The sequence below is a fragment of the Corvus moneduloides genome, chromosome 1 (genome assembly GCF_009650955.1).
Source record: "Corvus moneduloides isolate bCorMon1 chromosome 1, bCorMon1.pri, whole genome shotgun sequence".
Taxonomy (NCBI): domain Eukaryota; kingdom Metazoa; phylum Chordata; class Aves; order Passeriformes; family Corvidae; genus Corvus; species Corvus moneduloides.
In genome coordinates, this window is record NC_045476.1 from 136900940 (window position 1) to 136923318 (window position 22379).

At 40.0% G+C, this 22379-nt stretch overlaps 1 protein-coding gene across 2 annotated transcripts; it reads left to right on the forward strand.

Annotated features, from left to right (window-relative positions):
• Positions 1 to 467: 467 nt before the first annotated feature.
• LOC116453309 (carbonic anhydrase 13-like) lies at positions 468 to 21858 on the forward strand. 2 transcript variants are annotated; one of them, XM_032128592.1, is made up of 8 exons: positions 468 to 591; positions 7605 to 7802; positions 9497 to 9532; positions 11518 to 11636; positions 15401 to 15496; positions 16590 to 16652; positions 17515 to 17670; positions 19786 to 21858. In XM_032128592.1, the coding sequence occupies exons 1-8, from the start codon at positions 561 to 563 to the stop codon at positions 19897 to 19899; spliced, it is 813 nt and encodes a 270-aa protein (XP_031984483.1). In that variant the 5' UTR covers positions 468 to 560; the 3' UTR covers positions 19900 to 21858. The 2 variants fall into 2 exon arrangements, with proteins under 2 accessions (XP_031984483.1, XP_031984491.1); XM_032128600.1 differs by lacking the exon at positions 9497 to 9532 and having other exon boundaries at positions 478 to 591.
• The last annotated feature ends 521 nt before the right edge of the window (positions 21859 to 22379 follow it).

Here is a 22379-nt window from a genome sequence, read left to right on the forward strand (position 1 = left end):
GGGGCGCTTGGATAAAAGAATAAATTCCCAGTGGGCTGTGGGACACTCTTCTGCCTCACGGCCCCGCCTGGGAAAACGCGGAATCTTCCTGCAGCCGATTCCAAAGGGAATTGGGTTTACACCCCTAGGAGAAAAACGGGAGGGGATGCAACGGTGCGCACTTGGCTTTACTTTCGGGAGTGGCGGTGGTGACCCCAGGAATGGACACTCCCGACTTTCCCTGCCGCACAACTCGCGCTCTGGCGGGACAGGGGCTGCACCTTTCCTCTGTTGGAGCGGGTCCTTGAGAGGTGGCACTGCCTATCCCGGGCCGCCCCGACGGTGCTGGGGGTAGGCTGGGGAGAAGCTGGGCGGCGAAGGGTTTGGGGCAAGAACAGGCACGGACGGCTCGGGAGGCCGGAGCGCTGCAGGTGCCCTTATCAGCGCCCGAGGATCAGGGCGTCGCCGCCCGTCCCCTTCAAATCGGGCGCAGCCGCCTCTCCCGCCCCAGCCTGTCCTGTCCCATCCCATCCCGTCCCGTCCCGTCCCGTCCCGTCCCGTCCCGGCAGGAGAGCAGAGCCATGCTGCACTGGGGATACGACGAGCACAACGGTAGGGAACGGCGGGCGCGGCTGGGGCCGCTGCGGCGCTTCCCGCGGGGCCGTCGGGGCGGCCAGCGGGGTCCCGCCGGGAGCACCCCCCGCGGCTGGCCTCGGCAGCTCCCTTGCCCTCGGGAGAGCTGGATGAGCTGAAATTCTTTGCAGCGTGAGAGCGAGCAGATTTTTGTCTCGGCATTCTGCAAGGCAGGTGGCTGAGAGAGGTGTCCGTGCGTGCGGCATCGCCTGCAGAGCCGGGCCGGGCTTGGCTCTGGGTCGGGTCTGTCGCATTCGCGGTTGGAATTTCGTTCGCTCGTTTAGCTGAACAGTTGCGTGCACGGATCGAGTAGACAGCCACACTGATCGGAACTGCTGTACCAGCAGTGCTTTTCTGATTCCAGCTGTGTTCTGCTTCTGTTACGTGGGAAATCCTAGTTACTTGACGGGGTTATTTAAATGTGTAATTATGTACCTAAGAGGAGATGCTTTTGGATTTTAGTTGTTCCGTGGTTTCCTTCATCTTGTCAGGCTTTGAAGTCCCAGGATGGGTTCATCAGCAGGCTTAAAGACTTTGCTCTGTTTTGCATTTTAAGTCATGCAAACGCTACTCCAGTGTGCAGACGGTCTCACAAGTCATGCAAGTAGAAATGAAAGTGTTTTTGTAAATTGTAGGCTCAACTCTGATAAAACACATGGAATAACTTATATTGTCTGTACACAGAGAAATGTAACACCGTGACCGTAAAGGGAGACAGCTATATATTTGCATATACTATTGCCTATAAGAACATGCTTTGTATATAGTATTACTTAGACTTTGGAACACAGTTTGCGCAAGTACTACCTTTCCTTCCTGGCCCTCTTGTTCCATCTTTTCTGGATGGATGTACTTTTCCTGAAAAACTGGGTGGTGGTGGATCACAGGGATGTTGCAATGATTGGGTGTGCTATCTGCTGTTGTGCAGTCTACCCTACCCCTCCCCTGAAGACGTAAATGGGTCTTGTTTTTCAAACTTTTTTCTCCATAGGTTTCCATGCTTTGACCTTCACCTGCACTGTCCAGATAAGAAGCCCACTTTCCCTCCCTTATCCTATCTCTTCATGTTTACTATTCTCAACTTCTAGAGAGGGGAGGCCACCAGAATTTCTATTGGGGTGGCCCTGGGCCTGTCTTGAGGCCCCGTCTCTCCTATAAAACTCTGTTTACTGCCTGCTTGTTAATGTATTTGAGGTGGAGTTTGCCTTTCACTCCTTTCTTGGAGCTCCACAGCAGCTGTGGGGTGGATAGTTCCTCATCAGTCCATCCCCTTCACCACACCTTTTACAGGAGACTAAAGGAGGGAGGCACGGATTTTGAGCACTTCAGTGCTTTTCCCTAGCATTAGTTTTATTTTTCAGCTTTTTCTCTTTTAATGCAATTATTTTACTGATTTAGCCTGTTTTTATTGTTTGAGTGAGTAGTAGATGGAGGAAATTGCTCTGATTCTTGAAAAATTTTGTTGTCCTTCATGGGCCTGAAAATAGTTTTCCTGAAACTAAGATTATCTTTTACAACTGAGACAGAAATAAAGTGAAATTAAATCTGGTGCAGTTATATACTGTGGTTGACTGCCTGAAGAGTTGAAAAGACATCTGTGCTCACTCTGAGGTCTGCATTTGTTACTTGCAACAGTCACAACAGAAATCATTATGTGCATAAACTGTCAAATATTAAAACATACATGTCTGCATATATGGAATATCTATGTTTAAGGGCATGGGCTCGCTGTTATATACAGTATTAAAAGTTTTAGGGACTGACCCTGGCTGAACAGGAGAGAAAATAGACTGAAAGGCTCATGGGTCAAGAAAAGTATAGGGAGAGATCATGCACGAGTTTCTTTCACAGGCAAAACAGACTCAGCTTGGGGAAATTAGTCTTATTTGTTGCTTATCAAATCAGAGTAGGGTAATGAGAAAATAAAGTAAAATATTTAAAACACCTTCCCTCCAACCCTCCCTTTATCCCAGGCCAAATTTCACTCCTGACTTTTCTCCATATGCTCTCCTACAGCAGCTGCAGTCTGTTCACCACATGTTGTTTCTGCCTCTCCCTTCTCCTCGGTGGGAGGACTCCTCACACTCTGCCCCTGCTCCAGCGTGGGGTCCCTCCCATGGGAGACAGGCCTCCATGAAGTTCTCCAATGTGAGTCCTTCCCACAGGCTGCAGTTCTTCACAAACTGCTCCAGCATGGATTCCCCATGGGGCCCCAAGTCCTGCCAGCAAACTTGCTCCAGCTTGGGCTTCCTATGGGGTCCTGCCAGGAGCCTGCTCCAGTGTAGGCTGTTCATGAGGTCACAGCTTCAAGACACATCCACCTTCTCCAGTTGTCACCCTCCATGGGCGGCAGCTGGATCTCTGCTTTACAGGGGACCTCCATGGGCTGCAGGGCACAACTGCTTCATTCTGGTCTTCACCATGGTGCAGGGAATCTCTGCTCTGGCTCTTGGAGCATGTCCTCCCCCTCCTCTTGGTGTCTGCGAGCTGCTTCTCTCACATATTCTCACTCCTCTCTTTTGGCTGCTGTTGCACAGTAATTTTTTCCCCCTTCTTAAATCTGTTATCCCAGAAGTGCTGCCACTGTTCCTGGTAGGCCCAGCCTTGTCCAGCAGTGGGTCCTGGAGCCTGCTGGCATTGGCCCCGATTGGACATGGGGGAAGCTTCAGCAGCTTCTCACAGAAGCCACACCTGCAGCCTCCCTGCTACCAGTATCTTGTCACACAAACCTAATGCAGAAGTTCTCGGTTACTTTGATGCGTTTCTGAAATGCATGGAGGCATTACTTTATTTCTATGAAAATATTTATTTTCATATTATTTAACTTTATTCATATAATAATATTTATTAACATAATAATATTATATATTATATTTATTAATATAATACTATATAATAATATTTATTAATATTTAACTTTATATAATAATATTTATTTTCATATTATTTAACTTTGTTTCCTATGAAAACCTTGGCCTTTGCTTTCTTGCTGCTTTTCTTACCTCACAGTTTTGATGTTCCTTATCTGTAGAGGCATAATACTGAAATCTTGAAAACTGGCTTCAGTGTGGCATCATGCATACTTTTCACTGCTGCTCAAGGTCCCTGTCAGGAGGGCAATGTTCTCACCCCTTCAGTCGTTTTTGGTTTACAGGGGAATCACTTCTGTTAATAGGCAAATCATAGAATGAATAAGGTTGGAAGGGACCACAGTGGAAAATCAATTGTCTTCAGTTTTCTATTTGTTTAATGAAATAGATGGAAATTATTTACATGAATTTTCTCTTACTGCAAAAATTTTCTCTTGATCTAGTTACTACTGTAATGCTGGGGCATTTTATAAATAAAAGGGATATTAATTTATAGAATCATAGAATCTTTTAGATTGCAAAAGACTTTTAAGATACTTCAGTCCAGCCATAATTTCTTATACATTTTTTCTTTCTGAGAATAATTACATCACTTCAATATCTGCATTAAAAAAAGTTGCTTAATTTTACCCATTATGAATTTTTAATTGCTTTTATTTGAGCTAATCTTACTGTAATCTAATATGCAACCAAATTACCTGCAAACATAACTTTATAAATTTAAGTACTCTGTGTTTGATAAACTGGGCAATGGATTCTCTTTAGAAATAAATGAGGATGTGATCCTGTCAAAGTCAGACTGTACTAAAATAATTAATTTTCCATATATAATTACAGGCTGTCAAAAAAAAAACCCAAACCCCTTTTCACCTGTACATGCTCCATTCATGCATGTATAGAGGCTCACTGGAACTCAGCTGTATCCTGTAGTGTCTTCACTGGGCACTGTCTTCACTAGTGTCAAATTATCCTGTTGATGAAATTCGTAATCTTTAGCTTCAGCTGGATAAAAATGCAACACTGTGAGGTGCTGTAGTGAGTTCTATTTCCTGGCAAATTCCTAACTGCCTTCATTGTGAGATCTGTTTCATGAACTGGATGTGTGCATGCTGGTGAGTGGTAATATGCAGTGATAGTCTGACCTAAAAGTGTCAGACAATTCATTGCCTTTGGTAATGCTGTGTCCAAAATAAAGGCATGAAATCTTCAGAGCAGATGGTTCAGGTTTTTGTCATAAATCTCAGTCACAATGGCTTTGATTGTTAAGAGCTACTAGAAGATTGCCTCTAGCAACAGAACATTTTCCCAACAACAGGAGAGGATTTCATAACTTCAAAAATTGGTGTATTAATCACTTTCATTCAGTAATGAAAAAAATGAAGGGAGGTGAATCAATGAGTTATATTCCCTGGGTAGGTCTTAAAGTGCATATTTATAAAACTGAAGTGTGCAGTATTTTAATATGGAGGCATCTAACTCAGATCTGAATTCAGAAGAAATTTTCACCCTGGAGATCCCACTGGCTTAAATCTGATTGTATGACATGCATTTGAGCATCTCTTTCAACAGTAATGACTTTTTTACAAGTCATACACAAAGTTTGTGTTGGGATAGGGTCATGAAATGAGCTGAAGTTTCTTGATATTTTCCTGTATATTTTGAAAAGTCAGGTGTCTGCTAGTTTGTTTTTCTGGTAGATGTTCAATCCCCATAGCAAAACAGTGTTTTGGTCATCTGAGCCAAGAACAAGTGCAAAACCAGCAATAATGTCTTTTTAGAACTGAATGTTATTGTTAAATATTAGCTAGTGACAGAATCACAGCCTTGGGTCCTCTTTTTGGCACCTTTGTATTGTTTCTGAGCGCAAGTCATCCATATTACTTAATTCAAATAACTATAGTTATTTCTGAGACAGAGCAATTGGACCAAGTAGTTAAGCACATAAATATATTTTTGCCTTTTCTCAGCTAAAGAATATTAGAGATACTAAAATTAAGTAGCAATAAGCTTTTTCTAAGCATTCCAAATCACAGTAGTAAGGTATAAATGATGGAGTGGTGTTTCTTACAAATAAAATTTTGCATTGCATCCCTAACTACAGGGTATTAGGATCTAAACACAATTAAAATTATATTCTAAACTGTATGTTATTAGAATATTGAATAGCTTTGATGACCATTTGTGAAGTGAGAAGAATTAAGTTTAAACAGTTTTATGTTTCAAACCAGTAAAATTTTTATCTTCTGCATTAGAATCTATTTCTTTATTGAGTTTATTTAGTGAAGTAATTAACAAAAGTACTTTTTACCAGATCAAGACTGAAGGCATTTGTTCTGAGGCTTAAGTCTTAGGCTGTTCTTTACAAGTTTTTCCCGCTTCTATTTTCCAGTGCTGCTCAGAGGAGAATAATTCTCTGCCCAGGCGCTGTGCAAGCTGTGGCCCCACGGCTCTGTGGGTGCTTCCATCCCTGATTTACTGCTGGGGTGCCTGGGTGCTTTTAGCACCCGTGAGTTTCTGAGCTATGTTCACTTCTATTGAAGTCGAGGAAAGAAAAATATCTAACAGCATTTGGTGTTTGGTTATTAACCACTGCATCATAAGTTTTTATCTTTTTTTGTCATCATGTTTATTTAAGTGCTAAGCCATCCAGAAAAACCCAAATCCAATTTTTACACTGAGGTCAGTTGTCTTCAGTATAAGGAGTTAGTTATGAGGATTTCCAGTGATGCAGATTTTACAAGACCAGGTTCTGATGCTCATATTAAGTTTTTCTTATATCCAGTCTCTCTAAATTGATTTTTTATGCTTCTTACCAATTATAAGCCTGAAGGAAAAACAAGTGCTGTGCTCTCCTTAATACTGAAAGATCATTTGCCCTGCAGACTTTCACCTTTCTCCCCTTCCTTTCTTCTTTCCCCTTGCTTTCTCTTCCTTTCTATCCTAAACCTTATTTTCTGTCTTTACTTTGTAGAATATATTCCCCAGGCAACTTACTCATATTTTTCTTTACCCTCTTAGCCAAATATGGCACATTAAGCAATAGCACATATATTCTTATTGTGAATCATTGGGAATGCTCTGATGTTTAGTAGGTAACAACAGATTACTCACACATCTTATCAATGAAGCTTTTCTTACTATTTTAGGATGTCATTTGCCATTTTCTCATGTCCATATTATTGATTTATTAGCTTTTCAGCGGACATTTGGCTTAGTCTGCTTGGAGAGAGAAAGGTTGAGATGACTAGTATTGATTAACAGCTTCCATAGCCCTATAATTTCTACCTAAGTCTGGTGAATGGGGCTGCAGCTGTGTCTGGAAGATCTACTCTTATCTGCTGAAGGCAGTAGAAATACAAACCTCATGCAGGCACCGCTGTCCTGAGTGTTCCTGTTCTTTGATTTGTCAGTGCTACACTAGTGTGTGTAAGTGTGCCTGTGTATATGGAGACTTCATGATTAGAGGGTGACAGTCTCTCTTTGTTGTGATAGCTGGTGGGCACAGTTGGTGGGCTGGGAGGACGTGATCGGAGGTGCAGCAGTGCTTAGGTTCCAGGCACTGCCATCAGGCTCCAGAAACCACTCAGCATTTCTTGATGTCACCAATCACCTTTTTTGACATCTCCCCATCTCATTCAGAGTGATCAGTAGAAGATGTGTTCTCAGGTCTTTTGCAGGAAATGACTAAGGCATAAAAAAATCCTTAATGCAGGGATTTGCACAGAAGAGAGGTAATTCTTAAAGGCATAATGAGACATATTAGGCAAAAATGGCATGTCAAAAATTTATTGGGACATAGTGCGTGTTGGATACAGGATGCCTGATTAAATGAGCATTTGTTGTATTTGTCTTGTGCATAGCTGAGTCTTAACTGGGAATAATTAAGTATCTACATACTGCATGTGGCTTTGTTTAAAGGTGCATGCAAGGTACAGGAACGGGTCCTGAGAGCTGCTGTTACAATATGATGCAGCAAAAGTAGCTGAATATTTTGATCTACGTTTTCTTGATACATCATTTTTGAATTTAAGAGATGCAGATGAGGACAATTCAAGCAGAGTTTTCTTTCATAAAAATGAGGGTGCTGTCAGCAATTTAGATTTCTCTTCCAATGCATTGCAGGGCCTGCCCACTGGAAGGAGGTTTTTCCTGTTGCTAATGGAGACCGTCAGTCACCCATCGACATCAAAACTGAGGAGACCAAGTATGATCCCTCCCTCCGTCCTCTAAATCCCAGTTATGATCCAGCTTCTGCTAAAATCATCCTTAACAACGGGCACTCCACCAGTGTGGAGTTTGATGACACCGTCAACAAATCAGGTTTGTTCCTTTACTGTTGCACTGTGACTTCCTCCACCGGCTCCTAAATAGAGTGCCTACCACCTGGGCACATCTCACTACTGGGTATGAACTCCTTATAAACAGTAAGGCTTTGCTTCTCTGGATGAGAGATTCCTTTTTCCCCTGTCTTTCAGCACGATACAGTGTCGGAACCTACTTGGACACAAGTTCAAGGTTGTGTTTCTCAGAAAGTGCTGGGATTCCCTCCTCATAGGAGTGGTTTGATCCAGCTGGATAGTGCCATCCCCCTGTTGGAACACTGTTGTGTACAATTTTTCAAATGCTGCTCTCTCTCACTGCAGATGAATCCTTTATGTCTCATTACAGGTTCATTCCAACTGAATCGCTCAAATCTCTTATCTGAATTTAGCTGCAGGTTTGGTTATATGTTTTTCCCCTTTTTACAACCTATACTCAGACTTCTTGTGTCAAGTAAGAGCCAATACAGAACAAATGAAATAGATCCCAATTAATCCCTTGTCTTCTTTGAAAAGTATTATTGCCCCAGTCTTTTCCAGGAGTATGTAGCTTCCGTTTTTGCAAACAATAATTCTTATTTAGAAGTTCTCTGGTGTATCATAGTCTTTGTGATATTAGTGCCTTCCTCTTTAAAACCTACTCTTGGATTTTGGGCAAGCCAGCATGCCTCCCCTTGAAGCTGTACGAGTGCAGAATCTTCAAGAAATAAAATCATTTTGTGGCTGTGTGAGGCTTAGCTGAGGATCCAAGACCATATGATGCTTTCACAAGGGTCAAAGCCAGAGAGGGACCAATTTTTGATGACCCCGTCCATTAGTCTTGAGGCCTTATTAGCTCATAGAGACATAGATGGAGACACCATCATGTTTTTGTTTCCTGAACAGTCTTAGTTTCAAATTTTCTATCAACATTGGATGTTGCCTGAAAGCCACCAGCTGACCATCAATGATCAGTCTGACCTTGTGTCAGATGCCACGGAACTTCCCAGAATTAATCTCTGCTTCGAGCCTAGTAGACGCTGGTGAACTAAAGCACATCTCTTAGAAAAATATACAGTCTTGATTTCAAATTTTCCAGCGATGATGAACCTACCACAGCCTTTGGTAAGTTGTTCTAACTGTTAATTACCCTCACAGTTTAAAAAAAAAAAAGGTAATGAATGTGAATACACCAAGAACCTCTTCCACTCTCTTAACTCCATCCATTAAGTGACAGGGCCTGACACACAGTGTTTCTCTAGGCTTCCCCTGGTACCAAACCTATGGTAATGTGATCCTCCTCTTACTGCTTTCCTCAGGCCGCATCTCCAAGGATTTAGTTCATATCATGGCAAAGCACTGACAGACACTGATCAGATAATTAAAAGATGGAATCCCCAGTCTCCTTCAGTAGACTCCATGTCTTCTATGTGTGGACCAGATTGTTCAGTCCACAACCATAAACTGAGTAATTCACTATTTTCCCTAATATTTGTCACTGACAAGCTTTATCAGTAATGTTTTTGTTTTCTTTCAGGTCATTGCTCAAAAAATACTGAATTTTCTAGGGCTTTTGGGGCACCCCTGTGAAGTAAGAACTCCTGCCATGTGTTGGTTTCATGAAAAAAAATCAAATTAATTGGTACTAAATACATTAGCATCTTCTAATGCATTATTAACTGACTTCCACATGAACTATTTCTTCACTTTGGTCAGCATTGGAACTGGGCTGTCAAGTCTATAACTGTTTGTGTAAGTCTGTTTATGCTCTTTGGTACCACATTAGCACCACTCTTTGAAACTGTTCTATTGATCTTCTTCCAGCATTTTTCAAAATTTGAGATACTGATACTTGCCTTAAAAACTTCTCACTACCCTCTTCCTTAAGTACTGCTGGAATGAAAGGGTTTTACCATCACTGTGTGCTGTGGCACAAATATACCAACAGTCCATTTTCCACACTTTTCAGCAGAAGTATTTCGTGCTGGTGCATTTCTACATAATAGTTTTTCCTCAGCCAGTTAGAACAGTGATCATTACATGTTTCTAGGATCATTTGTCTCCAAGTTCACAGTCCTTAAAACAACGAATTTAAAAGTGCCACTGCCCCATCTCCTCTGTTGGCTAAGTTTATAGGCTGTGTAAATGTATGGTTTTGAGTTGAAGCTTTAAGGAAAATAAATATTTTTCCCCACAGAATAAACAGTCCCAGTTCCTTTTCATTATCCAAGCTACTTGTGTTAGCAAGCAAATAGGCAACTTAAAAATTCTTCTTTCATCTTTATTTGGTGTATTTTGCTCCTAAGAAAGTTTAGGTTTTGGACTAAACCTAAAAGAGAGAAAAAATTGCTATTGTCCTCCCTACTGCTCTTAATTTAAAAAACATCTGGTTAAATCTCCCATCATTTTCCCTTGAAATTTCTATAATGAGCCAGTAAACTATTCCAGACTGATTCCCAAATGCTCAGAGGACATATGGAGCTGGGAGAGTGGAGTGATTGGTTTTGCCATGAATAAGGAATCTTTCTGAGTGTAATTCACATTCAAGTCTCTGTGAAGAGATATTTTGATTCTAAGTCTGACAAGAAAATTACAAGCACTTGCAAAAGCAAAATAATGAAAAGCCCACCCATATGCATGTTAATTTGAATAGAATTAGAACAGAATAGAAATAGAACAGAACAGACTAGAATAGAATAGAGTAGACTCTTTCAGTTGGAAGGGACCTGCAACGATCATCTTGTCCAACTTCCTGAGCAATTCAGGGCTAACAAAAAGTTAAAGCATGTTGTTAAGGGCATTGTCCAAATGCCTCTTAAACTCTGATAAGCCTGGGGCTTTGACAGCCTCTCTAGGAAACTGGCTCCAGTGTTTGACCACCATCATGGTAAAGAAATGCTTCCAAGCATCCACTTTAAATCTTCCCTGGTGCAGCTTTGAGCTTTGAGTTTGACACGAGTCCTGTCACTGGATACTTGGGAGAAGAGATCAGCAGCTCCCTCTCTGCTTCCCCTCCTCAGAAGTTGTATAGAGCAGTGAGGACACCCCTCAGCCTCCTTTTTTTTCCAAACTAGATAAACCCAAATACTTAGCTGCTCCTCATAGGACATGCCTTCCAGCCCTGGCTAATTGTCAGTAATATTGCAGTTGTACGTTGCATAGGTAGCATTGGCTTAATTTTATTTATGTTAGTATAAGCTGCTTTTCCTCAGACTTCAATCTGATATAACTGGATCCAGTTGCAAATGAAGGAAAGAGCCCTGAAAATTTGTTAAGGTCCACCTATTTTCCTCCAGATTTCAAAGAGGAAAAGAAATTCTGCTGACATTACATTTTTATGATCCTGCTCATTATTCATAAAACCTGTATTTTGAGCTTAATTTTTTAGTGATTCTTTTGAATATAATCAAGAGAGGAAACTCTTGAATATTGCAAAATAAAAGTATTTCCCCATTTTCTGAGAAATATCCAACCCATTGCAAGACAACCTTGACAAGAACAGCATACCCTTTAGTGGGCCATAACCCACTAATCTGCTCATAAATACAATTTTCATAGTCATATCCTTGACAGGTGAGGGTTTCTATAGTACTTCCAAGAAATGGGAAGCCTTCTGAGACAGCTTATGAGCAGGAGCAGAGGACTGTCCGAAGACTGAAGTCTGATGTGAGGTTAGAGGATGTGTGTAGAGACTCGGGTTCTCTCGGTGAAGCCTTTTCCTCTGCTTGGGTTTCCAGTGCTGACTGGGGGGCCACTCAGCGGGACCTACAGGCTGCGCCAGATTCACTTCCACTGGGGATCCAATGACGAAGCCGGCTCTGAGCACACGGTGGACGGGATGAAGTATGCAGCAGAGGTAAGGCTTTACATGGAGTCATCTGTACCTCTAAGCTTGTGACTAGTTTTCCATTGCAAAAATAATGTTGCCCCTCCTCTTCCTGCTTTTCATCTTCCCCTCATTTTATCAAAAAGACAAGCAGTCTTCCTGAAGTGTTGCATGTTTGGTCCTTTCTCAAAGGAGAACCTCTTTGAAAGCTTTGGAGAGGATTAGAAAAGGAGTACAGAAGACAAGAGCTTGATAAAAGACTTAATGTTCAAGAGTTATTTTAAACTTTGTCTTTCATTGTTTCTTCCTTGGAGAACATTTTCAAAGTCCTCTTCAGTGACAAACCACAGAATTACTGGATTTGGGGCCTGTGTAGTGTAAAGTTTATGCAAGACTTAGGAATGATGCATTTTGTGGTGCACTTAGCAATGTGGTGGTTATAACTTTGAGAACCATGCTTTAATATCTGTGAGATGCCTGCTGTCTGTGGGGTACTGTGTTTCAGTGGAGGTGGTGTGCCACAGGGAGAAGTACACCATCTGCTCTGGCATGGAGCATTCACTCCTGCTCTATCTCCTTTGGTACATTTGAGTAATCTGCAGGAAAAAGTACTCAGTACAAGATTCCTCTTTACAAATGGAAGTAACATGGAATATTTTGATGAGATTGAGATCTTTAAAAACAGATGATACAGACAGTGTCAGGATTTTCTGGGGTTAAAAAGAAGTAAAAAGTGTAAAAATAAGTGGACAAATAAAAGGCATAATACTACAGAAGAAAAAGATGTAATGTGTGCACTGTGATGTGATCAGATTTTACTGGAAATGCTATAAGAGATACTGGTCAGGAAAAAAAAGATCAGTTTTCTAACACTAATGGGGAAAAGTGACATTTGCAGTGTTTAAAGGCTTATGTTTTCCACAGGAACCAGGTGAGATGGAATATAAAGAATTAATAAAGGTGCTTTAAAACCATTAAGTACCAAACCCAAATTTCTAGCTGAGAAAATATGTATGTTTCCCATCTAAGAAACCAAATGGAAGGAGAAAATATCTCTGAATTTCTAGCCAGTCTAAAAGCCTTTCTGTTACCTGTTGGTTGGGTAACCCTCCACAAGAAGCTCTCTAGATGTCACTTTGGCTTTGGGATAAGAAACTCAGAATTAAAACCAAGGCTTCTGAATATTGTTCACAAAAAAGAAAATACCTGAGAAGGAGACATGAAGATGGTTTCAGTGCTCACCTTTTTAAGGAAGATGTGCAAGATTTCAAGGAAAAGCATTAACTGAATTGAAGAAAGAATTAATGCACAGGTAAAGAAGACTGCAAGGTTTGGCCCCTAAGCCCACCGGGAAGCAGAAGGGATCCATGGCTCCATTCTTTGTGACAACATACGATCTGGTCAAGGTCTCTTCACAAGCTGCAGTGACAGAGCGGTGGTAAGACGGGATATATTCCTTAAAGAGAAGTCTCAAGCCACTGAGAACGGGTCTGTACCCAAAAGTGTTTCACGCTCTGTTTGTTTGGGGGTTTTGTTTTTGGGAGGGTTACCTTGTTGGGGATTTTTGGCAAAGCTATGAGGGAGTGGGCTTTTAGTAGCTGTGGGAATTTTCCTTTTTGTTCTATGTTGGGTTGTTTTTTGGTGTTTTTTTTTTTCTTTCAAATCCACAATAAAAGTAATTTCTGACTGAGAGTATCTGTTTCCTTTTTGTGTATGTAAAAATGTAATTGTTTAAAAGTTGTTCAGTATAGGTTCTGTGAACTTATAATAGTGAGAGGTGCAGACACTATGAGCTCCAGGATATTAATGCACTTGAGGAAGGTTTAGTGGACTATGTTCTCTGAGGAGGTATACTTACAGCTTTTTACCAGCTAGGCTAGTAGTTCAATGCCTTAGAAAGCCTCGGGCAGCCTAGAGAGGTAGCATGGGCAATCCAGCATTTCAGTAGCTCTAAAAGTGGTAAAATGGTAGCTGCAAATCTAATACCACCAGCAGAAGCAAAGAGGGAGAAATATAGCTCCCAGGTTGCCTAATTTCCCACAATTAGAAGCTTTCAAAAAGAAACAGAAGCACACAGATGTTCGAAGAAAGAGTTGCAAAGCCAAAAGAGGGCGGGCCCCCCTTGGTCTTTTCTTTTATTCGGAGAAGGGGAAAGGGGAGGACTGGGGGCGGACCTGGGGTGACCGGCCAGTCAGACACTGCTAAAGAGTCTGAGTTACATTTGGTTTTGTCCGAGCTTGGAACAAAGGAGTTCAGAGCACATGACAGAGGCAAGTGTCTTGGGGAGGGGAAGCTCAGAACAGGCAGCAACAGTTCTCCTGGTTTAGTTTATAATATTCATAGCAACTTTCCTTCAAGGATTTCTAAAGCTGTGAGCCAGCATGTGTGTCATTGTCTGTATGTGTATTATTACTGACTACAGTGGGATTCCTTACTTGCTGGAAGTAATGTTTCAGCACTTTAGAGCCCAAATGCTTAACAAACATTGGTATCAAGTAAGACCAAGTAAGAGTTCCATTTTAGAGATATGGAAAATTGAAACTCATAGAGGTTAAGCAAGGATTGATACTTAGAACAAAAATCTTCGTACTCTTAGATGCCTATTTCAACCATGCAGCTATGTTGCTTCACATAGAAATCCTTTAAAACAAGTTTCAGCTTTCCTAAATTGTTCTTACTTTACTTGTCTTGTAGGTGCTGTATTCCAAAAGGAAGCCTTTTTTTAATGGGTTCATTCCAGTTTAAGTCATTCAATGGAGTTGCTTTTCAGCGTTCTTAAAGTTCAACATCTTAAAAGATGGTCACCAATTTTAGAAAAGCCAATCTCATGCCCTGCTCCTGAGCATCTTTATCTAAAAACTGTGTGTAATAAGATTTACTAATCCATTGAGGATTTGTGAAAGTAATTTATGTTTGTGAAGTACTTAGACTTAAGTGCTGTGTGAGTGTGCTCTCTCCAGTTTGGCAGTCAGACCACTGCTCAAGGCTGGGACATCCTGGCACTTCCTAGGAAGGACCTCCCATCATGAAGTGTGGTCAGGAATTAGGAAATCTGGTTTAGCAGGAGGGACTTAGGTGGCATGGAAGTAGGCATCACAGGCTTTTCCCACCTGTCTGGGTAGTGTCTTTAAGCTTCTTAAGTAAATATGACAGGACACTTCCAGAATAATGCATGTTGGAAATGCAAATGCTCAAACCTGAGATAATCAAGCTGCTTGTAAGGGCGTCACTACTGGTAGTCATAGAAAATAGCATTTGAAAAGTGTCAAAAATTAAATGCTGACGTTCCCTTGAGCTAAACAAGGGAAAAAGGGTCAGTGCGAGTTTAATGTGTATTTGCCTGTTTTCTAGCTATTTATGTAGATGATTAATGTTGCTGAAAGCTTGATTAAAGAAAAAGAAGAGTAAAATACTAATGACATCCTCATTAATTTCAATCACTTTTTAAAATCAGCTGTAGTAAAAATGGATTTAAAACCTCTAGTTATATAACCATTGGCTTTTTTTGTCTTAACATCTCAGTTCAAAATCTGGGAACCCAACAGCAATTTGACAGGCACTGTGGTGTGCCGATTGCTGCTGAATTTTTAATAATCCCAGCCACTGGAAATGCCCTTGCCATTTGTGTGAACTACGTATTTACTGATTTCATGAAATATCTGCATTTGGAATACTGAATGGTTCTGCATACAAAAGAGTGAAGTAGAGTATCAAACACAGTAAAGTTGTAATATTCATTTGCCACTGCTTGAGTTCAGCGAGAGTTGATGCTGTCTGTGTATCTTGATTTTCAGCTTCATGTGGTCCATTGGAATGCAGAGAAGTATTCCAGTTTTGTTGAGGCAGCTTCTCAGTCAGATGGATTAGCAGTCATGGCTGTATTTCTGAAGGTAAGATGAGAATGTTTTAGCCCTTGTAGTAAATCTGCCTTATAAGCCCAAAGAGATAATGGTGATAGTTGGTGTAATTATTGATACTTGTTTTATACTTATTTCCTTCATAGCGTTTAGCGGCCAATGTAGGAAGCTGTGCTTCCTTTGAGAATACAAATACCAGATTAATAGATTATTCAAGGCAGTCAAACTCTTCAGTTTGCCCAGTCTGCACACCCATACAACATTAGATGTGGAACTTAATTCAGCTGCCCCTATTTGGATCCCAGTAACTTGTTCTTGACTAGCAGGTTCCTTTAAAGGGACAACTTGATTTAAATGTTTCTTTAATGGCTTGTTTCTGAGCTGGTAGTTTCTTCTAGAAAATAATAATAATTTAAAAATGCAAAACCATAGACTGGAGAATTTCCTAATAGTTATTTTATACCTTTTTGCCTTTTCTACCTATTCTAAGATTAAATTCATGCAACAGCGTCACTGACTTCTGTTTGAAGAAGCAGATGGGGAATTCAGACAATCTATGGCAAAAGATAGGGCTTTGGTCAATTCTGTGTTTTCTGGTGGCTGACACAGCTTCCTGAGCCGTTCCATGCAGCAGTTGCAGAGAACTGCTTTGGCAGTTCAGTAATTCTGTCTTTCCAGTTTGCATTACAATGACTCAAGGGAAGTATCACTGGATTTCTTAGCACACAAATTCTGTTTGGAATGTTCTTATGTAAAAACAGTGTTTTCAGTGTTATAAGCAATTTAAATTTCTGTTGTTAGTATGTAACTTTCAATATCCCACATATTAAAACCTGAAAAATAAATGGTTTCTGTTCCCCTGTAGTGAAAAGTTTGTAATTCTTTTGTGGCTGAAATAATTACTATGAGTAGCCAGAATACTATCAGCAAGGGAGTGGATCTTTTTTATGACCAGTATTACTTCTAAGGACCAGCTAGTTGCAGGCTTGTACTCACAAGATGCGACAGACCTTACAGTCACTTCAGTACAGTTATATAAAGCAGTTTCATTATGCATTTGCTTTTTATTAATTTTTGTTGCTTTTCTCTGGAGCTCCAACGTTTCTTTGTTCTTTGGTGTTAATAGATTGGTGAATGCAACCCTCAACTGAAGAAGATTACTGACCGCTTGGACACCATCAGAGTCAAGGTGAACAAGTGCTTCTGAAAGAATACTAATAGTTGTGATTGCTTTTGTTGGGGTTTTTCATTTTAGATAGGGTTTTTTATTTCTTGAAATCTGGCTGCTACTCCCTGCACCTTCATGTTTCCTAATCCCTAGCAATTTATATCTGATTTGACACAATTTATGTGTATTCTGTTTAGGTTGAAAACTAAATAGACAAAACATTTTTACACAGTAAGAGATCAGAGGAAAAGGCTAATTCCTCACAGAACCCAGTCTCTGATAAATATGTTGCTATGAGGATAGTAACAGGGGAAAAACATACTTTATGGAAGGTTGTAAAAAAGATGAGGGAAAGACTTCCTCTCCTGTTTTGCTGAGGTACAGAGTGAGAAATAACCTATTGTTTGTGTGAGAGAAATCAGCCAGACTCTCAACATGATGTTTCAGTCAGACAGCTCTGGCCTGGTATAAGGTACAGGGAGAAGCAGTAGTAGCTCCTGGGAGGAGTGAGTGGGGAGGGAAGCAAGTGGCAGTAACCTGTGGGGTTACTCTGCCAGCCCCACAGAGACCACCTCAAAAGTCTAACACCTTCTCTCCTCTCCCCACAACTTCCATCTCATGGTCATGTGTAACTCTGGGGAGTCTGTGCTATCATGACACCTTTGATGGTGTCCTGCCGGCATCAAGGAAAGCCACAGCAAAGCTGTCACCGAGGTAAGACCTCATCAGAAGGGCACTGATGAGGACCTCCTGTCATCACCCAAGATGCTCCCAGCCCACCTGATAGTGGAACAAGCTCTACCTCCTTTGGCGTGATTTACCTTGGCCTCTTGCTTTTAAATAATATTGCCCTGGTATTTCTTTTTCTTTTATTTCTTTCCAGGGGAAAAAAGCACTATTCACAAACTTTGATCCCAGCTGTCTGCTTCCCAAGTCCCTGGACTACTGGACTTACTTTGGCTCTCTCACTGTTCCACCTCTTCTTGAGAGTGTCATCTGGATTGTTCTGAGAGAGCCCATAAGTGTTTGTTCTGAACAGGTATTTTTGGATTTTTGACTGCTATAGAAATTGCTTTTGTAAAACTTGAAATTGCAAATGCCACCCAAAATTACATTTTCTTTTGCGGGCCTTGGCACTGCAGACCTTATAAGATTTTCAAAAGGGAAAATTTGTATATCAAATTTATTCTGACTTCTTGTTGCCTTTCGTGCTGTAACAGCTATTTATTATTACTTTTTAAAAATAATCTGCATACTGTAAAAATTAATAATCAAAAATAACCCACGGGAAACTTAAAGAAAAAAAGAATTGTGTTGACACTTAGAAATTCTGGAATTCCAGTTGATTTAATTATTTGCATATCCTGCTCAAACCTCATCTTTGGCATTTTTATCTGGCAGACAAGTAGTAAATTTTTTCTTGCATTCCAAATACATAAAACTTGATGAATTTACTAGAATTGTGAAAAGTGAATACAATTGTAATAAGCTGGGGTTATGCTAGGCTGTTCTAGGAAAGCTGTGATACTACATAAAAGAGTCTATTTACATTCTTGTTAATGCTGCATGCTGTACCTTAACTTGGCAACAGTGACACCCAGCGGGCTAATCCTCTCAGGTGTAAGTAAAATTTTTCTGAGTAGAGACCACATACTCAGCAGAAATGGTGACTTCAGTCTTTGCTCAAAATGTTAAGACAGTTCCCTGAATGGGTTGCTTGTTAGGAAACCTCAAATTCTGTTTTTAACTGAAATTATTTATTTGCTTAATGAGTGTATTTTTCTCTTCTGTATCTCTTCACTCCCCTCAGTCTGGCTTTGTAAGGCTCGCTGCAATATGTATGGATGTAGGATTGAAAACTTGTGTTAAGGTATCCACTTTCCAAAGACAAGCCATTGTTCAGGTTAAAAGCTTACTATTTAGGCAAATCAATAATTAATACATTCTAAAATGTGAAATGCTGTATACAAACAGCCACGTGTAACAGGTTCAGAGGACATGGTGTGGGAAAGTGTCAAGTATAGTGATCCTTTATTAGTCATTTTTCATAGACTTTAGCTAATATTATGTATTAAAGTAGAAATATGCTATATTCTTCTCAATATAAACATGCATGCAGCCAAAGTGTTTGTTGCCAGTAATGTCTGCTGTTGTGATTGATCAGTCAGCACTGTGACTGATACTATTCTACCATTTAATTTTATTCATCGAGTTTGCGTTTCTGTAGGGCTTTAGAGTTTACTACAGACTTCTTGTTGCACTTTTCAGGTTGAAAGGAATTAAAAATAGCTTTTAAGTTTTTAGAAACTTACAAGGAGCCTGAATTACAAATGTTAGCTTTAGAATGGGGTGAAGCAAGATAGCATTGATGTTTTTTGCTCTTAATGTCATTATGGTGCAATGTGCCATACAATTAAATGCTCTATTGTAATGGAATGCTTTCTGTGCTGCGCTACCTATGGTAACCTAGGAGGGAAGTAAGGTGATATAGAGAAATAGTAACTATTGGAAATATTAGATATTAAACAAAATTCTATACTTAGGTCAGAAATCAGGCTCAGATTTCCCAAGGTTTAGATATGGAACTCTGATAGGTGTTTCTGATGAGATCAGCATATGCTGAGTTATGCTTGTCCTGTGTCTTCACGAGGGAAGAATTTGGGATCTCTCCTGGTTTAAGTAAGTGCTAGTTGCAGAAGCTTTCTTTAGTGCCACACCTGCAATTCCAGGTTAATTCTGAATATACTCTGTGGACAAGGAAACATACATAGAATGTTTGTATGGTAAGAAACATAATCTTAATTTTTTGGCAAAAAGCATTTCAGAATCTCCAAACTATGAAATCCAACTAAAAATTATAACACCCCCTAGTATAAATCAAGTTATGGAAGACAAAATGTGAATAAAGGAAACAGGTAATCCTTATGCACAGTTTTGTGTTGACATGTACTTTGGGATATTTCCTCAGTAGTCAACCTTTTTGATTTACAAGGATAGAAATGGTGAAATTGCCATTGCCCTCATGACTTAATGCAATACAGTTCTGTTCTTTCAGGTGGAAAAAAAGTGACAAGTGTCTTTAATATTTACAAGTTTTTTCATGAGTATGGACATGAGGGTTTTCTGCTGAACATTACGTCTCTTTTGGTTACAGCTGGCCAAATTCCGCAGCCTCCTGAGCACTGCTGAAGATGAGGTCGCCTGCTGCTTGCTGAGAAACTTCCGGCCTCCCCAGCCTCTAAGAGGACGAGAAGTCAGAAGAAATTAAAGGAGTAAAGCCAGTAGCCTCCCTCTGAAACCAAAGGCTGAATTAATTTTATTAGTTAGTATACTTTGTGATTTTTAATTTTTTTTTTTGTGAGATGTTTAAACGAATAGGTGGTATTTTATTAGTGGTTTCCATGCAGTTATTTCTCACAGACAAGTATGTCTGGAGTTGTCACAGGTTCATCAATGTTAACAGGTCTGACTGGGTTTGAGTGCATTGGCTTGGCAGCACTGAGCCATCATCATTGCATGCACAGAGGTCATTGCTCATCATAAGGGTCAAATGTGGTGAAGGAGTTTCCCAGATTTTGCCACCAAATTACTGAACAGGATCCCTGGTATTATTGACAGTATAGGATGTTCTGGGATTATTCTTCTAGTCTCTAACATAACTTTTAGCTTCTATATGAACCTCACACTGCAGTTCCCAAGGAAAAAATATGTCAAGGATGATGTAATGTCATTGCTGACTTCTGCAATACCGTGCTTACTTTCCTACAAAAAGCAGTAATGACTAACAGCATTTAAATAAAACAGATATTTATATGATCCTGTTATTCTGGCTGCTTCATAGCAGTAATCATGTACTGATGTTTTTTTTTTTTAAAGCAAATAGTAAGGATTTTGTATACTGCAAGATCATGTCAGGTGGATTAGGTATTCCTGAATTTCACAATGTGACAACATGAAATTGTCCTGAAACCTGAAACTGCAAGGTGGAAAGGCATAGAGGGAGCTGTTTGTGCCTTAATCCAGTTTGTTGTATTTGGTAAAAAAGAAGGGACTATTACAGTATATCTGTGTAACATCAGACTTTTGCCACTTAAAATCAAGAGGCAGGGGTAGCTGTTGTTCCAGACTGTTGCATGCTGCAGTGCAAACCACATGCTGCTTACCTCTCATCTTGCTGTGGAGGACAGCACTACTCAGGTATAGAATGTCTCAAGGTACTGGCTGATGTTCTGTTGTCATAGTTGAACTTCAGTGGTTGCACTTATATTCCAAGACCAAAGAGAATAGTCAGAGTGAGCCAAAGAAATCAGAATCAAGTAAACATCTAATAAAAAGCTCAGCCCTCAATAGCAGTGTGTTGAACCATCTGTCTATATGAGTTGACTTGAGCCTCTGTTTCTCTAGGAGCTTTTGTTATCTGAATGTAATTGGGGTTTTTTACACCAAATATTTTTATTAATGAACTTGCCATAGGATGTAGCTTAGGATAGAATTAGATTTACTCTCAAACTGTGAGAAGTACATAGTGAAATCCAGTGATACCTGAAAGAGGCAGCTAGAGGTTTTACTGGCAGCAGCTAACACCATTCTCTGTAGTGCTTCTGACAAATTCATCTTCCATGACTGCTCTCCTTGAATTCATTTTTTTTTTTATAAGTTTTATATGCTCTGTCTTTTACCTCAATGGGTCATTTGATTTTAGATGAACAAACATGAGGGAAATCACAATCAGGATTCACTTTTTATGCTGTTTTAGAAAAATAAATTAGACATAGAGATATAGGTGTTTTATCTTAGTTTAAGGTAGATGGACTTTTTTGTTTTCCCCTCCCCAGAATATAGCTATTATATCCTGCAAGGCTTCCCAATGCCTTTTGAATATTTTCTGAAGAAAAGAACACAAACAGACTATTGGATAAATAAAAAGTGTTTAGCAGCACTAAAAAGAAAAGAGGGAGTGTGTTGTATGTTTTCACAGCCGTTTTTTAGACCTAGGATTGGATCTTGTATGTTTCCCTGTTATGTGAGTAGCTACAGAATGTGAAAAAAATGTTTACAAATTGCAGGAAGGATACAAAGTTTGTTTGCCTCAGAAGAGAAAGGAATAAGGCTACTGCTTCATATTGTAAACAGAAGTGTTATGTACTTTTTACGTATTATAAACAGTGGAGTTGATCCAATGCTTTTATATTTATAAGGATTTTATCAAAATAAAAAATTGATTTTATGAATGTGTCTTGTATTTTCTATTGAAGAGCTTAAAGTTTTACAGAGAAGGCTTTATTTTTAAAATTAGCACCTGCAGCTTTAGGTTTGGAAAAAATTGTCACCTATTATTTGAAGTCTGTCTTTGGGCAGTATAGTATTAGGTATGTCTTTATGTTCCAAATAAAATGTTTTTGGCAGTGGTAAGACATGCAGTCAATTCTGCAAGTTCCTCATAGTGCATTTTTGAACTACTGACTATTTTTATAGTTATGCTAATAAGCTTTAGAAAAAGTCATCATTCAGAGTAATTCCCCTTAAGTGGAGATGCCATGTTCATGTTACATTGGCCTAGCTGAAAGTTAGTGGTGGCATCTGAAAAAGACTAGAAATGCTCGGTTGCCTGAAATCATTTGGGAGCAGCTTCTCAGGATATTCATCCCCTGCAATTGTAAAGTGAGAATATGGACACTGTCTCAGCTCTGAGCACTTGGTTGCACCCTCAGTCACCAATTTCCTCTATGCCCAAGATACACTGAATCT